Source organism: Castor canadensis, chromosome 10, assembly GCF_047511655.1.
Source record: "Castor canadensis chromosome 10, mCasCan1.hap1v2, whole genome shotgun sequence".
Lineage (NCBI taxonomy): Eukaryota > Metazoa > Chordata > Mammalia > Rodentia > Castoridae > Castor > Castor canadensis.
Genome location: NC_133395.1, coordinates 58,774,868 through 58,792,311, shown reverse-complemented (window position 1 = coordinate 58,792,311; position 17,444 = coordinate 58,774,868). Strand labels below are relative to the sequence as shown.

The following is a 17,444-nucleotide window of genomic DNA, read 5'->3' as shown; positions in this document are numbered from 1 at the left end:
CCTCTATATGAGGTTGGGGAGCGGCTGAGTCGGCCTTTTCCGCCCGCTCCCCCCTCCCCCCGAGCGCCGCTCCGGCTGCACCGCGCTCGCTCCGAGCTCCGGGCTCCTGCTAAGCTAGCGCCGCCGTCGTCTCTCTCCAGCCGCCATCATGATCATCTACCGGGACCTCATCAGCCGTGAGTTCTAACTGCACTACCCCTACTGGCGCACGCGGGACTGGGGTGCGGGTGGGGACGCGGCCGGCGGACGCTGTGTGGGGCCTGGGGACGCCAGCCAGCTCCCTTTCCGGGAACGGGAAGGTGTCGGTGCGTGGGGCACGCGCCCGGGTCTTCAGTGCTAGGGAGCCGCGTGCGCCCAGCCGGCGCGGGAAATGGCGGGGCCTGCTCTAGGACCCCTGCGCTATATGACGGACGGTTCTCTGTCCCCGAGCAGACGATGAGCTGTTCTCCGACATTTACAAGATTCGGGAGATCGCGGACGGGCTATGCCTGGAGGTGGAGGGCAAGGTGAGTCGGCCGGCAGCCGCGCGAGGAAGGCAGGGCCAGGCGGTCTCGGGTTTCCGCCGCTCCCCGCCCGCGGTTGTGCAATCCTCGCCGCCGCCTCCTGGCGGAGGACACGCTCTTTCCGGGCTCGGGTTTTTCTAGAAAAGTGGAGGCGGAGCAGAGCCTGGAAATAGGTTCGGCGCCCATCCTCCTTCCCGGCGGTCTGGACATACTGCCTCTGGTTTGGGAACCTCGAACTCTTCAACATTTGCCCCGTTCCCACTTCCCTGGCAGCCCAAGAACTCACAACTGGAAAGACATGGCTTTCTCTTGGTCATGGTGACCCCGTTTTCGGTTCGGTCAGTGATTTAGTTTTTGCTGGGTTAAACTCTCTTCATCAAGAGTTTGAGAAGGTGGTAGATGCAAACACCGCTGGTATAGAAGGATTCCCTTTTTTTCCTCTTTGCAACTAAACTACTTTTTCTGATGCAGATGGTCAGTAGGACCGAGGGTAACATTGATGACTCGCTCATTGGTGGAAATGCCTCCGCTGAAGGGCCTGAGGGCGAAGGTACCGAAAGCACAGTAATCACTGGTGTTGACATTGTCATGAACCATCACTTACAGGAAACCAGCTTCACAAAAGAAGCCTACAAGAAGTATATCAAAGATTACATGAAATCGTAAGTGATGTGGCAACATCCACCTGGTGTCTTGGTTTTTTAGGATTTGGGGATTGGTTGGTGAGTTCTTCAGCAGTAGTCATACTTGTGCAAGGCCTTTTTTAAATTGATGAGCTTATAGGCAAGGGTGGTTGCTTTTCAGTAAAGTGAGCATTTGGTTTTAACTTTAGAAAAGAGTAGCACTTTGAGAACAGCTAATAACGTTTGGATCTGTAAACAGTTCTTGATGTGTTGTGTTATTTTACTCAGTGGTGGCTAGTTGCCCTTCAGTGCTGCAGAACTTTTACTGGGCCTGGATTTTTTACTTACTGAAAATTGATTTTGTTTGCAAATCTAATTGATAACTTGTCTTTTAAAAACTGCTGTAGACTCAAAGGCAAACTTGAAGAACAGAGACCAGAAAGAGTAAAACCTTTCATGACGGGGGCTGCGGAACAAATCAAGCACATCCTTGCTAATTTCAATAACTACCAGGTAAACGCTTTGAATATTTGGGTCAAAACTGAGTTGCAGGATTGAACAAAAAGGTCGTTTGTTAATCTTACTGTAATTCATTTGTGGTTTGGGGCATTTAAATAGTTAGCTTCATAGATCCAGTTGATAGTCCAAACACAAGATCGTATTTTAAAAACATCTCTTGTGGCACTTGTGTGTGTGTTTTTGTTTAACTTGTGAACAAAGACTTAATAGACAGGTGCAAAAAATAAATCCTCTTTTGCAACCCAGAACTCATTGTACGTATGAGTTTTGATACATATAAGAAGGAATATGATGAAAAAAATTTTTTAAAATTCATCCTTACTGTCTTCCTGTCTCAGATTGCTTCTTAACCTAAGTTCCAATGTTCTGTCTACAGTTCCATTGTGTCACTGCAAGTGGTGACTGATAGCCCTGAGCTCATTAGTTCTGTTACTGGAAAACGTCAGTGACTTCCCTTAACTCTAATGGTTAATATTTATTTATTTATTTATTTTTCTTAGAAGGCACTGTTTTATTTTTTTTTTATTCATATGTGCATACAAGGCTTGGGTCATTTCTCCCCCTTGTCCCCACCCCCTCCTTCTCCCCCCCACCCCCTCAATACCCAGGAGAAACTATTTTGCCCTTATTTCTAATTGTTTTTTTAAAAGTCACAATGTGGTTCTTCAGGTTTTGAGTTTTTAAGCGTCCCTTGGCTCATTGTCAGCCTGTGGTCCCAGAGCTTTACTGTATTAGTAGGCAGCAGAGTTTGGAGTTTATTTATGCAAGGTTGAAAAAGTTTCCAGAAAGCAAAATGTTCCTGGGTGCTTTGGTCATTGCTGGGGATCGGTGTCTGTTCAGCATGCACTGGGGCCCTGGGGTCACTTCCCAGTGCCACGAAAGCATAAGGTCTTTTGTCTTCTGGTCATTAGCGGTGTAGTCACGTGAACTGGCGTTTGTGCGTAATAAGCATTGCTTACGCATCAGAGCTTTTACTTGATGAAATTTGATTTTTGGGTGTTGTCAGCCATTCATCTTAGTTCTTTGATATAAGTATGTATATACACTGGTCTCATTCTGGGTATTGTTTGTTTCCCAAGTTTTTCATTGGTGAAAACATGAATCCAGATGGCATGGTTGCTCTCCTGGACTACCGCGAGGATGGTGTGACCCCGTATATGATTTTCTTTAAGGATGGTTTAGAAATGGAAAAATGTGTAAGTATGAGGAAGTGATGTAAAAGATTCTTAACATATAGAAAGGCTCAGAATCTTGTTATCCACAGAAAACTGCATGTAGATGAGATAAAGTAGTTTTACTGGAATGGAAATCTTTGACGTCACCCTATGCTGATTATCTATAGATACATCTTCACTTCCAGATTTTGCTACATATGCATGGATGTCAGATTCTTTTTTCACTTGAATTTATTGATACTTGACATTACCAGCAATTGATAGCTGGGTATTGAAAGCCTTCAGGCATTGTTAGCTTCCAGTAAGTAGCTACAGCTGACTGCTGAAGTGATAGGGAAGTTGTTTTAGTGAAAGTGAATATGTGAATATCTGCTATGAAAAAAATATATCTGCTATGTAAGGAACTGCTATGGGCTGTAAAGAATCCTAGGCATTCATTATCCTGGCTTTCAGAGGCTCCCTATAAACTAGGTAAGAAAACAAGCTTTGCTTACACTGAACAAGAGTTTGGACACTCCAAGATGACTTGCCCAAGGTGGTTATTTAGATAGTATCTGAGTTTTGATAGCATAACACTGAAACTGATAGGATAATAGCAACTTTTCTGGAGAAGTCTGATTTGGTAATGATTTGCATCCACTGATAGACCTTGAACAATTTGCCGTTGTTCTTTTGGTTTGCACTAGGATGCAAAAGAAAATAATCCCTGCGCTTTCTGTCTGTCTCTATGGCAGCCCAGATTGAATTGGGGAATACATCAAAAGGATAGGAAAGCTGGGTAGTCTAATTGGGAAAAGCATTAACATAATCTTTGTTTTTCTAGTAACAAATTGGACAATTATGTTGGATCTATCACCTGTCATCATAACTGGCTGCTGCTTGTCACCACACAACACCAGGACTTATGACAAATGGGACTGATGTCATCTTGAGCTCTTCATTTCTCTTGACTGTGATTTATATGGAGTGGAGGCATTGTTTTTTAAGAAAAACATGTCATGTAGGTTGTCTAAAAATAAAGTGCATTTAAACTCACTGAAGAGAGTGCCTCTTAGTTCAGTACGTGCTTACACTGCGTCCATCCTGTAGTGCTCCTGGAAAAGCTAGAGCCTGGGCTTAGCACTAGAAAGCATGAGACTGTCTTCAGATAACTTCTGCAGAGGAAACAGACTGGAACATATAAGACAAGAAACAAACGTGTAATTCTGAGTTGCAGTAAAGGGAGAGACCATGCTCAAGCAGTGCCAACATTTGAAGTGGAGCCTGCCTTTACACAGTTCATCACCTGCAATGGAAGTAGTTAACCCTGGAAGAGATTATCAAAAGAATAAAAAACACTAACCCAGTTGGAAGCAAAGTAATGTCTCAGCTTATTTAATGTAAATCAAGCAGAACCAAGTCTGGAGTGAATGTCAAACTCCTTGGTAATTTAGCAGTGGGTTGGTTGATGGATATGAAACATAAACTTGTCCCGTGGAATATGGCCCTGCTTATAAATCTATAGTTTGAATTCTCACTTTGAGTGTCACAAATGGTCATGCCTAAAATACGGGGTACCCTCATGAAGCATGCCAGTTCTGTGCTTCAAAAGATGAAATGTAGGACAGCTTGACATTGCCTAAAAGCTGTGGACATCAGGATAAATGTGAAAATAGACTTAAACTGGGTGCCAGTGACTCAACACCTGTAATCCCAGCTACTCAGGAGGCAAAGATAGGAGGATCATGGTTCCAAGCCAGCTTAGGCTGATTTAGTGGCTCAAGATACAGGCGTGAGTTCAAACCCCAGTACTGTAAGAAAACATTTGATGGTCCTGGAGCAATTAATGAGGTTTCTGCTGTAAATGCGATTTGGGAATAACCTTGCCAGTAGTGCAGAAACAGATGCTAAAGAACCTAAAAAGTGAGTATCTGAGAAGTGTTGGGAAAACCCCTAGCATCCAGTGACTTCATTAGGCCCATTTAGACAAACTCAGTCATTCAGCAATCTGGAATTTGCTCAGTGACTTAAAGTCCACTGGGTCATTTTGAGTTTAAGATGTTAAGTTAGTAGCGCCCCCCTGGTGATTGAAAGCAAACCCAAATACTGGTAAACCCCGAATAGCATTCTGTCGTTGAAAGGAAGGGAAAAGTGCCAGCCTGATTTAGGAGGGAGACTTAATGGGAAGGGGAATCTTTCAGGCAGTGGTAACCTGAAGCCCAGTTGGTGACCTAGCCCTAGAAAAGTCTGAAAGCAAATAGGAATAGCAAATTAAAAGCCTTGTGAGCCAGGCACCAGTGGCTCATGCCTGTAATACTAGCTGCTCAAGAGGTAGAGATCAGGAAGATCACAGTTCAAAGCCAGCCCAGGCAAATGGTTCACAGGACCCTATCTTGAAAATGCCTACCACAAAAAGGGCTGGTGGAGTGGTTGAAGGTGTAGTCCCTGAGTTCAAACCCCAGTACCAAAAAAAAAAAAAAAAGCCTTGTGAACCTGGCACCCTGTCCCTACTTGGTTTGAACACTAGAATCTATAGATAGGTCCCTGTTTCCCTAGTCTGTAATGTTTCTAGCTATACCCCCTTCCACCAGTCCAGGTTATACACACTTTTTTATGTATTATCTTTCAGGAGTGTTCAAACAAGTGATTCATGATAAAAGCTCAGTTGTATAAGACTGATGTATTTTCAATCTTTTCTGATTATTTCTAGCGTCAGACATTTTTGAGAACAGTAAACAGCAACTGTACACATGAGTCATTTTGTCTCATTGATGCTAAGTTTTTTACAGTCATTTCTAATGATCTGTGGGTCCCCCACTTTCATATGTGTGAACAGTTGAGTGGGAAAAGGACTTCATAGTGTTGTCCAGGAAGGAAGGCCCTTCCTGTGCCATTGGAATACAAGTGCGAAGGTGTGGGAAGCACAGGCCATTTTGGTATCTGGGGGTCGACCATTCCAGACCAAGAGAACACATTCATAGTCTAGAATGTACTTGACACATTCTGGGAACGAGGTGGCCACTGTGCTGACCTAAGAAGGAAAAAGGAAAGAATGGAGATGGAGAAATGGGATTACATAGGGAAAAAAAAAATCAGACCAGATTATGCAGGAAAATCACTGAAGGCTTTGAGCAGAAGAGTTACATGAGTTAACTTAATTTTTCAAAGATCAAGTGGGCTGCTGGGCAGCACCATAAAAGGCATAGAGCAACTAAGTGATCCTGACAGTAGTGGTAGAGGTGTTTGCAAATGAAAGTGGAGATAATGGGATTTGCTGATGTGTAGATGAGAGGTGAGAATGGATTTAAGGGTATTTTGCCCTGAGAATCTGGAAGAAAGGGGCTAACATTGAGATAGGAAGGCCGAAGATGGGAATTCATTTTGGACAGGTTCTATTTGAGATGCTGATTCTTTATTCAAGTGAATTGGGTAGGCAATTGGAGTTTGAATCTAGGGGAAAACAGAGATGTCAAAACTGATACAGATAGTGGGAAGATCTCAATAGGTGACATTTGAAGAAATGACACTGATAGGCTTAAGAGGGAGGAGAGACTAGGGCCTCCAATAGCGTGAGGAGCCAGCAAAAATGATTAAGAATAGGCTCTGAGGTCAGAGAACCAAAGGAGGAACTCCAGGTGGTCAGTATTTTAGGAGGAAGCAGATCAACCAGGTTACCTGTCACAGATTAGTCTAGTAAGAGATGAGAACTGAGATTGGTAAAGTTGACAGCTGTTGGGTGTCAGTAGTGGGGGGAAAGTCTAGTTAATGTGCGTGAAAGAATAGCACATTCATAGGTCCATGAAATGTCATGTAATTCAAGTATGTGCATTGCATCTGCTTAATTAAAGGGTGTGAGTGACTTGCTCAAATCATTAGGATTTTTTTTTTTTTTTTCAGTGCTGGGGATTGAACCCAGGCCCTTGGGCATGCTAGGTAAGCACTCTACCACTGAGCTACCTCCCTAGTCTCAGGAGTTTTTCTTAAAATTTAGTTAAATCACTGGATTTGCATTGCTATAAATTCTATCATTCTGAACTGTACTGCACAGTTAGCCAATAACTCACTACAAACTGAACTAGTAACACTACAATTATGGTAAAATTGTAAGAACAGCCACAAATCTCAGAGGATATTCATGTGTACACACACGGAGTGACTGACCTTAGAGCACTTAGTAAAATGAGCTAACCCAGGAGGATCTGAATTGGATACCACTTTTTTTCTTTCTTTCTTTTTTTTTTTTTTTGTGGTACCGGGGTTTAAACTCAGGACCTCAGGCTTGCTATGCCATGCTTTTACCACTTGAGCCACTCAGCCAGCCCTTTTTTTGTGATGGGTTTTTTCGAGATAGGGTCTCATAAGCTTTTTGCCCAGGTTGGATTTGAATCATGATCCTCCTGATCTCTGCTTCCTGAGTAGCTAGGATTACAAGCGTGAACCACTGGCACTTGGCTGGATACCACTTCTTAGTGATTGGTAATACAACTAATAGCCAGTCCTGCACAAACCTTTTTTTTTTTTTTTTTTGCTTTAAGAGTCTTTTTTATTATTATTATTTCTTTTATTCATACTACAAACCTTAACCCTGTAGTAAAAGTACAGCTAACCAGCCCACTGGTGGACCACAAGTCATCCCCACAAAGGAGTTGTAGTTTTGTGGCAATGAGCATGTATTTCTAGAGACTTCGTCCAGAAGAACTTAAGGCACAACTTGATGTTTTTCGAAATTGTTAAGATGTCATTATTCTGAAGGAAAAGGCCTTGACTAAAGTGTTCAACATACACAGGAATAAAAAGCCAACTCCATGGAGGAAGTGATGCCTGCAGTGTTATACACCAACAACCTTGCATGTCAGCAGTTCAAAACAGACTGTCACGATTATGAGGATATGTTTTTAACAAGAATATTCCAGATTTGGGTTTTTCTGTGTGTGTGAGAGAGAGAGGATTTCTGTTGCTATGCATGGTTTCAAATAACTGAGCTAGAGATTGGCGTTTAAGATTCCTCTGTACACTGGGCCATGAGAGCCTCTGGAGTGAATGTGGTTTTAGCTGGGTCAGTATAGTTCAGGGAGAAAATGTGAAATGTGAGCCTAGCAGGAGAGTCTTTCCAAAGTAACATGGTCAGTGGTGTTTTCCCTCATTACTGCTCGCCTCCCTTGGCTTTTCCACTTGCTTCTATGTGCACTGGGTTCTTCTGAGCTTAGAGGAAGCCCAAAAAGCAGAGAACGAGAACGCCATGCATAGCTTTTGCCTGTGTGAGTCAGAAGTTAGGGGCAGAAATGAACCTTGACTCCTCAGATCACTCACTGGAGGGCTTGTCTGGCTGGAAGTGGACACAGACCACAGTTTAAAGTTACTCAGCAGTTGAAGAATGGTGACTTGTGTTATGCTGGGGATTGAGCCTTAAGCCTTGAGCAAGCTAAACACACACCACCACTGATCTACACCTCCAGTCCCTAATTTTTTTTGTTTTGTTTTGGCAGTTTTGGAGTTTGAACTCATGGCTTTGCACTTGCTTTACCATTTGATCCACGCCCACAATCTTTTTGCTTTAGTTATTTTTCAAATAGGATCTCACAATGTTCCCCCCAGGGCTGACTCAGACCAGGACCTCCTACCTGAAATTAACATATGTGTGCCACCAGGTCTGGTTTGTTTGTTGAGATGGGGTCTTGCTCACATTTTGCCTGGGCTGACCTCAAACCCTGACCCTTCCTATCTCTTTCTGAATAGCTGCGATTATAGTTGTCACCACTGTGCCTGCCTGATTATAGTTGTCACCACTGTGCCTGCCTTAGTACAAAAAAAGTTTTTTGGCAGTACTGGGGTATTGAACTCAGGGCTTTATGTTTGCTAGGTTAGCGTTCTACTCCTTGAGTCACACCACCAGCCTTAGAATTTATATTAATAGTACTGCAGAACTATTAGACAAATCATTCAGTGCTAAGTTTCTAACATTCATTTAGTTACTAGGAATGTAATCATGCACTTGGAGGTTTTCCTCACGTTTAAAAAGGCAGATCCATCCTGGTTTATCATCAAATGCAGCTTCCATGTGGCCTCACCTAGAGCCCAGGTTGTAACTTACTCTATGGCGGTGTACAATCTACCATTCCTGTTAGGATTCAATCCGAAATGCCTCCCACAGGCTCCTGTGTTGAGGTCTGGCCGGGGGCGCTATCTTGGGAACTGGTAGAAATTTTAGGAGGTGGGGCTAACTGGAGGTGGGGAGGTGGGGTGTGCCACCAGGTTATACCTGGTCCTGGGTCCCTTCCTGTTTCTTTGCTTACCAGCTGCCATGAGCTGAGTGGCTTTTTCCACTGCCTCCTGTCTGCCATGATGCCTTGCCTCAGGCCTGTAGCAGTAGAACCAGCCAGCCATTGATAATTCTTTCCTCCTTTATTTATTTATCTGGTGGACTTGGGCTTTGAACTCAGGTCCTTGTGCTTGGTGGGTAGGTGCTCTACCAATTGAGTCACTACCCCAGCCTCTTTCTTCTTTTTAAATTGCTACTCTCAGTTATTTGGTCACAGCAATGATAACGCTAACACAATTCCCTAAGTCCCTAAGTAGAGATTTGGCAAAACACAGAGAAAGTTGATATTTTCTAGACATCTACTCAAAACAGAGCTGTACATGTGATTTCCTTGCCTTTGAGTACATAAATTTGGGGGGGTTTCCTTCAATACTACCAATTTGTCATGTAAGTGAAATACCAAACTAATATTTAACCTAGGGGAAAGACTGGCCAAAGCAGAAATACTGCACGTGGAATTAAAAAGAAATGCAAGGCCTCTTTAGAGTACCTCACTGAGGCGAGCGACATGTGTCAGCCTTGGGGGGTGAATTGTCACCTTGCTCTGTCATGTTCCTAGCATGCCATCCTGCCTAAGTCTCATCAGCGGTGATGACTTTTGTCAGGTGGAACACGGTTGGATGTCTGCCATCACATCGGCATGGTGGTAACACCAGCTGCTGGCATCTATTAAAAGTAAAAGTGAGTAAGCCTCTGAAATTCAGTTAAGTAACGTGCAACCTGCTCTGCTCCACAGGGTGTGAGTGAGAGCTGTGGGGACTTTAGGTAGGGGAGGAAAGCTGTCTTCCTTCACCATCACTGGGCTCTTGGTTGATGTGGTGAACCACAGAAAAGCATGCATTTTTTTTTTTCTTTTTCTTTCTTTTTTTTGGAGACCAGCTCTCCCTATGGAGTCCAGGCTGGCCTTGAACTCACTATGCAGTCCAGGCTGGCCTTGAACTTTTGGTCTTCCTGCCTTAGCTGCCCTCTGCCCCCCGCCCCCACTTTGGCTACCAGGTGAGTTACAGATGCCCTGGCTGTAGGTCTGTCGAGCTGTCCCTTCTCCTTAAGAGCCCTTGCTCCTTTCTACCCATTTTTCCAGACCACTCCACTTCACCTGACCTTGGAAGTTTCCAGACTCCTCCAGCCATCCTACTCACACTTGCACACGACTGACCAAAGTGAGCTCTTTTCGAAGAAGGAAAAGTTTCCTTTCTCCCCAGTAAGTGCAGTAGGCATGCGGCAGGCCTTTGCTAGTGGAGCAAGTGTTAAGCCTTCACGAGTCCCTGAAATGCAGTCAGCCATGTTTCTCCCTGGGCTGCTCCTGTTCCTTGCAGGCACCAAATTTGAGGGACTGCAATGTCTTCTACCTCAAGCCCTTGATCCTAGAAGCAGGACCTCCCATCTCAGAGCAACTGATATACCTCTTTTCTATCTTAATTTTGAAGTGATTCTTAATATTATAATTTTTTTTTCTATACTGGGGTTTGAATTCAGGCTTCACACTTTTTAGGCAGGTGTTCTCTCACAAGAGACATGCCTCCAGCCCCTCTCAAGTAATTATTTCTCAAAGCCCTTAATGTCTGTATAAGGCTTAGCTTTTCCCTCAGAATCCAAAGTCAAGTGTAGTGCTTTTTTTTTTTTTTTTTTTTTTGGTGGTACTGGGGCTTGAACTCAGGGCCTTGTGCTTGCAAGGCAGGCATTCTACCCCTTGAGCCACTCCACCAGCCCTAAGTGTAGTGCTCTTTGCATGGGCTACTGCATGATAGATTTAAAAAACCTATTACACATTCCAAAGTTAGATCCAATGCTCGACTCCACAGGGGGAGATGGAGCATTTTGCTGAATCTTGTAGGATATAGCTAGCACCCTTGTCTCCTCCCTGGCTGCACTTCAGAACAAGCTGGTGTGCTTTGTAAAAATACAGATGGAATTCTTTGCAATTCACAGTGCAGAGGAGTTTCTCCATGTCCAATCAGAAATTGTAAAAGGTCTGAGATTTTATCCTATCCACAAGCTAATGCCTCCATATCCATATTCTGATGGAAGACACAAAACTCCCGGGTCAAAAATATACATGGTTTATTTTTCATGCAAAAAAAACAACCAGGAGCAGCACGAGTGACTCACACCTGGCATCCTAGCTACCTGGGTGGCTGAGATTGGGAGAATCTCGGATAGAGGCCAACCTGGGCAAATAATACGAGAGACCCCATCTCCAAAATAACCAGAGCAAACCCCAGTTCCGCCAAAAAAAGAAAAAGAATGAAGATCTACTTACCTACTTATTTTTATTTATTTATGTTTTTGAGGCAGGATCTCACTTTGTAGCCCAGGCTGGCCTTGAACTTGCAGTTTTCCTGCCTCAGGCTCCTGAGTACTAATATTACAAGTGTGTATCACCACATGCTTGAATGAAGAATTCTTTACATACTGGATGAAATAATTACCAAAATATATTTTAATGTAAAAAAGCAAGATGTGGAGTAGTATGTTTAATAATAATAATAATAACAATAATAATAAAAAGCCAGCTCCCTAGCACCACACTTCTCTTTCCCAGCTAATTTGCTAGTCAATGCATAGAATGTCTCCAGAAAGAAACACCCCAGAAAAGAGACTTTTCACTCTGTACCTTTCACAATTTTTAAGTTATGTGAATGCATTTGCTATTCATTAAATACATTCCATTTTCTAAAATGCTCAGCTTTCTGTACCAGCTGTAGTTTGGATGAGTGTCCCCAAAGGCCCATGTGTTAAAAGCTTGGTCCCAGGATGATTTTTATGGGAAGGGGTGGAACCTTTAAGAGGCGGGGCCTAGTGGGAGGACCTTAGGTCATTGGGAACATGCACACAAAGGAGATTGTAGGACCCCAGTCTCTGCCTCTGTCTCTTTCTGTCCTTCCTGGCAGTGAGGCAAGTGTTTTTATACCACCATGCACTCTCACCATGACGTGTTGGCTTTGTCAGAGGCCAAAAGCAATGGGGGCCACTTGGTCATGGACTGAAACTTCACAACCATGAACCAAAATAAAACTTTTCTCTTTTATAAGTTAATTATCCCCAGTTGATTAATACAGATAAACCACACGTATTGAATCAGAATGTCCAGCTTCTTTTGTTGTTGTTAAGAGTTGGAGGTCTTATGCTGCCCACACTGCTCTTGAACTCCTGGGCTCCAGGGATCCTCCTGTCTAAGCATCCTGGGTGTCTGGGACTACAGGTGTCATCACACCCAGATCAGAATGTCTAGCATTTAAAAATCTCTCTGGGGATTCTGCTGCCCTCTGGGGATGTCGCAGCAGGAACCATTGAGAGGAATGAGTTCATGGAATGACTGAGTGGGAAACAGAGCAGCCATCACAGCTGGCTTGCCATGCTGTCTTCCTGCTCAACATAAACATAGATGCAGAAAGGCATCTCATAAGTCAAGTAATAACCCCTCCACTGCCCGGGGCTCTGGGCACACCCCTCCTAAGCAAGGAGCTCCAATGCCCTCTGCTTATCCAGGTGTGGCTTGGCCACATTTTCCTAGTGCCGTGTTAAAGCAATAATATCTTAAAGGCGGCCTGAACTTGCATTTGCTTTTTTGGGGGTAAGGACATCTCGCAGTCACCTGTCTTGGGCTTTCTGCCAGCTAAAACTCCAAAGTCTTTTTTTTTTTTTTTTTTTAAAAACCACTGTTGCAGGGTAGGTCTGTCAGCCCTGTAAATACCTCTGGTTGTCTGTTGGGTTTTGGACTCACAGGAATTTAGTTTGGCTCCCTTTTCTTCCTTTGCACACTGGAAGTTTCAGCATCTGATTTTTCCTGTAGATACTTGCCTTCTTAAAATGGAATTTCAAAAAATTCAATTTTCAATCCACTGAAAGAAATGAAAGATGGTAGTGGTTTTGCATCAGTTTGGCAGATTTATAAGAAAAAAGTCATTTCAATGAGGAACTGGGGCAGGCTGGTAATAGGGAAAGAAAAACACCCAGTATGAGACTTGACACTCCTCAGCATGCTGAACTCCTCCTAGTCCCTGTCCAACACCACCCTTGGACATTTCCTCACTTACAACTAATTCTTCTGCAGTTGTAAACCTCCCCCAAAAGTCAGGGGAGTCTCTTGGCAGGTTCAGATCAGAAAATGGCCCATACAGTAAAGAGAAATCTGTCCTCTATTTGGCCTCTCTGAATATAAGGGCTTATGAATATCGGTTGCATCTTATGCATACAATTAAAAATCTGGGGATCATCATAGGCTCCTGTGCAGAATGCCCCGTGCTGTGTAACAAGAGCTTGTCAATCACACCTGTCAATCACCCTAGCTCCTCCTGCAGAGAACCAGATTTTTCCTGCCATTTGCCCTTACAACTTATAAATTACTATTTGAACAAAGATGGGGGATTCTCTGCCACCTGGCCATGGCCCACAGCTCTTTCTTTTGGGATGACTATTCTTTCCCTTTCAATAAAATGCTACTACTGCTTGGCAATCTGTGTCTCTGTCCAGTGTTCTGTTCCAAGACACAGGAACCTGAGATCTTCTGGACCAGGGTCTTCTAAGGCCACCACCGGTAACAGGAGTATGCGGTGTGATATGTGGAAATCTGGGCTTACTAGCTATCAGAATTGGAGCGTCTTAACCTCTCTGAGCCTTGAATCTTCTAAAAAAGATCCTGGTGCTTACCTATTGGTAAGTGCAGAGTCATTAGGAGCAGGTGCCAGGAGACATTCCTAGAATTTGAGCCTCTGCTGTGAATCAGTATGGCACACAGGAGGCCTGTTCACTGTCTCTGACTTTTGTGCAGGCTTCAGACAATGTTTCAGGAATATGTTCTGGGACGGGTGGGGGGGGGATGGGATGGGAGGGAGGATGGTGAGTGTGTACAGGAGTGAGGCTGGAGGGAGGAATACTTTTTTTTAAAAAATTTTATTATTCATATGTGCATACAAGGCTTGGGTCATTTCTCCCCACTGCCCCTACCCCCTCCCTTAGGGAGGAATACTTCTAATATTCTGTAGCACTGTGGGATAACATGGTTGACAACAGTTAATTGTGTATTTCCAGACAGCTTGTAGAGAGGATTTCAGGTACTCCCAACACAAAGAAAGGATATGCCAGTCACTGATCTGATGATCGTCACACGGTGTATATATACATGTATTGAAAATCACATTGTGCACTGTAACTATGTACAATTGCTATGTATCAACTAAAAATAAAAGAGTTTTGTTTTGCTGAGTGTGGGGTACATGCTGGGTGTGGAGGCGGGAGGATGGTGAGTTTGAGGCCAGCCTGCGTTACACAGCAAGACTGTCTCAAAAGTAAATAAATAATTATATAATAACAGTGTTAATCACAGCTACTCGGGAAGTGGAGATTGGAGATCAGGAGGATTGTCATTTAAGGCCAACCTGGACAAAAAGTGTTGTGGTGGTACAGCTCTGTAATCCCAGCCACATGGGAGGTGTAGGATTGCAGTTTGAGGTTGGCCCGGGGCCAAAAACTGTGAGACTCTATCTGAAAAATAAAGCAAAAAGAACTTGGGGTGGGTCTCGAATGTTAGAGTACTTGTCTAGCTTGAAGCCCCTGAGTTCAAACTTAGGTATAGCAATAAATAAATAAAAATAAAGGTGCTTTTAAAAAGAATGTTTGCTGGTAGAGTGGCTCAAGGGATAAAAATGCCTGCCTAGCAAACATGAGGCCCTGAGTTCAAACCCCAATGCCGCCAAAAACAAAAACAAACAAAAAACCCAGAGATTAAGGAGGAGATAATGTTGAATAATTGGAAGAATCTGAAGGAAGAAATAAAATTTTCACTTAAACAAAAAAAAAGAATATGTTGAAGCTCATTTGCTTGCATTACCTACTTTCTGGTAGCTATTCTCAAATCCTGTGTTTTTACTCAAAATTTCCTTCCCATCACACCCTTGGTGGTTTGATGACAGCTCGCAACATGGATCTGTGAGTCAACCCTGGACTGGCAGCCAGCAGCCACAAGGCTACACAGTGCCCTCATTGAAATGAGATGATGGAAGTGGATGACCCCGTGGTCCACTATTCACCGTCTATCAGTTTACACTTAAGAGGCCTTCAGACCCTCAGGTCTTCATCAGGACTCATGTAAACCAGGCACTGGTACCTCATGCCTGTAATCCTAGCTACTTGGAAGACTGAGATCAGGAGGATCAAGATTTGAGGCCAGTGCAGACAAATAGTTCTCAAGACCCCATCTCAAAATAACCAGAGCAAAATGGACTGGTGGCTTGACTCAAGTGGTGGAGTGCTGCTTTGCAAGCACAGAGCCTTGAGTTCAAACCCCAGTCCCACCAAAACCAAAACCAAAAAAGACTCACTTAAATCTCTCTCTTCTCCCAGAGTCTGCTTCAGGGGAGCAAGCAGCCCAGGTCCCTTTGAAATGGGTGAGGCTAACACTGTCCTGTGCTATGTGGAATTTCTGGGTGCTGAAATTCTTTTAGTTTCCAAAACAGAACTTTGAAAATGCAGGGTTGGTGCAGGTATTGGAAGCTGGAACTTTCCTGTTGGCCTGTTTCAGGGAGAGGTGCTCAGTCAGAGGGGGTAAAAGGTTACATGGGCAATGCACCGGGCCTGCCCCTGGAATGCCAGACACAGAGCACAGCGCTTTCAAGGGGTGCCCTTTTGGAAGGAGGATGGCCACCCTGAGGCCAGGCTATGAGCGTGAAACCTGCCAGTTGGCTAATGCTAAAGACATCCCAGGCGTCTCCTTTCCCCCTGGGAGAAGCCAAAAAGAGGTAGACATGGTCTGTAACAGACAGAAAAAAAGATTTCCCAAGTCATCCAGGCTAGCAGGTGCTGACGTGACCTAGTTGTGAGAAAGGTCCTAAGGAATAATCAATGTGGCAAAGACAGAGCTTGTTCTGGGATGTTTTTCACACTTCCCTTCATAGAGGCCAGGGCTGTGTGAAAGCACCAGAGAGTAGGTGGAGTCTTTTAACTTTGTGACTTGGCTTCTGCAGAGGGCTCAGAATATGGCTGAAGTTTATTGTTTTCCTTCTCTGTGTGCCTGGACCCTCTGTTTTCTTTCTTTGTTTTTCTTTTCTCTCTACCTCCATCCCTCCTTCCCTCCCTCCCCTGCTTCCTTCCTTCTTTCCCCATTGGTTTTTTGAGATAAGTTCTCACCATGTACCCCATCTTGGCCTCAATTTCATTATGAGGCTGGCCTCAGACTCAAAAATCTGCCTGCCTCAGCCTGCTTCACTCTGTTTTCTCCCCTTCATTCCACCCTGGTGTGTGGTGTGTCTTGGGCCTACCTCCTTCCCACTGAGGTTCTTGTTCTAACTGAAGCCCAGTATCATTAGATCAACCTTGCCTGTCTCATAAGCTAATCACAGGCAGCTTCTTTGTGTTCCTTCTACAGAGAAAAAACAGCTCAGACAACTCCAGTACAGCCAGGTAGAGAATGTCTCAGAGTTGGGACAGGCTGGTTGCCTTGACAGCCTCAGGACCCCCCTGTACTCCTGCTCTTGGCAGTGTGACTTTGTAGCTCCTCCTACCAAGCATGAAATCTATTTCCTGCCCCTCCACCACCAGCCTTGTGACTTGTTTGACTGTGAGAATGAGACAGGTGCTGATGCGGTGGCTCTAAGTCATGGCTTTAAGAAACCTTGAGAGCTCTTCTGCTCTCTCTCCAAGCACTGCCTCCCCAGGAGGACACCCTTGGGCTAGCTTCTGGAGGAGGGGAGACCAAGAGAGTAGAAATGAATCCTAGAGCATCCAACCGACCTTGCAGCTGACAGCAAAACCCCCCAAAAAGCCCATGGCCAGGGTGGCTGCTGAGGTTGGCTGACATTGCTGACCCACATTCTTAAGTAGATGATGTTGTTTTAAATCACTAAGTTTTGAGGTGGCTTATTACCCAACAGTATTTTGGTAATGGGTAATTATTCTAGAATGGTTCTGGTGATTAGAACCACAATGACTCCTACACTTAGGTCACTAGCCAAGATCTTTTTATTTTTTGGCAGTACTGGGGTTTGAACTCAGGGCTTTGTGCTTGCTAGGCAGAAGCTTTACCACTTGAGCAGCCCTTTTTGCTCTTTTTGGAGATAAGTTCTCACTTTTTGCCCTGGCCAGCCTAGACTGTGACCTTGCTATTTTAAACTTCCTGACATCACTGGGATGACGAAACATGTTACCACATCTAGCTTTTTTCCGTTGAGATGGGGTCTCACAAGCTTTTTAGCCCTGGCTGGCCTGGAGTTTCAGTCCTCCAGATCTTAGCTTCCTGTGTAGCTTGGGATGACAGGCATGTGCCACCGTGCCCAGCAATTGGTTGCGATGTGGTCTCATGAACTTTTTGCCTGGGGTGGCCTGGAACTGC

General features: G+C 44.3%; 1 protein-coding gene and 2 non-coding genes across 3 annotated transcripts; all 3 read left to right on the top strand.

The window, feature by feature from the left end:
* Positions 1-10: 10 nt before the first annotated feature.
* On the top strand, positions 11-3,855 carry Tpt1 (tumor protein, translationally-controlled 1). The gene is made up of 6 exons (XM_020151897.2): positions 11-176; positions 433-506; positions 975-1,165; positions 1,534-1,639; positions 2,725-2,841; positions 3,644-3,855. The coding sequence occupies exons 1-6, from the start codon at positions 149-151 to the stop codon at positions 3,644-3,646; spliced, it is 519 nt and encodes a 172-aa protein (XP_020007486.1). The 5' UTR covers positions 11-148; the 3' UTR covers positions 3,647-3,855.
* On the top strand, positions 1,807-1,936 carry LOC141413232 (small nucleolar RNA SNORA40). The gene has a single exon (XR_012438032.1). It is a non-coding gene; the product is annotated as a small nucleolar RNA SNORA40 (small nucleolar RNA).
* On the top strand, positions 3,451-3,580 carry LOC141413197 (small nucleolar RNA SNORA31). The gene has a single exon (XR_012438006.1). It is a non-coding gene; the product is annotated as a small nucleolar RNA SNORA31 (small nucleolar RNA).
* Positions 3,856-17,444: the final 13,589 nt, after the last annotated feature.

What these genes read in the sequence shown, in the direction of transcription:
- Tpt1 (XM_020151897.2), top strand. Translation starts at nt 149, where the DNA reads ATGATCATCTACCGGGACCTCATCAGCC. An exon ending in CTACCGGGACCTCATCAGCC is followed by an intron (nt 177 to 432) that starts GTGAGTTCTAAC and finishes GTCCCCGAGCAG; the next exon opens with ACGATGAGCTGTTCTCCGAC. An exon ending in ATCAAAGATTACATGAAATC is followed by an intron (nt 1,166 to 1,533) that starts GTAAGTGATGTG and finishes AAACTGCTGTAG; the next exon opens with ACTCAAAGGCAAACTTGAAG.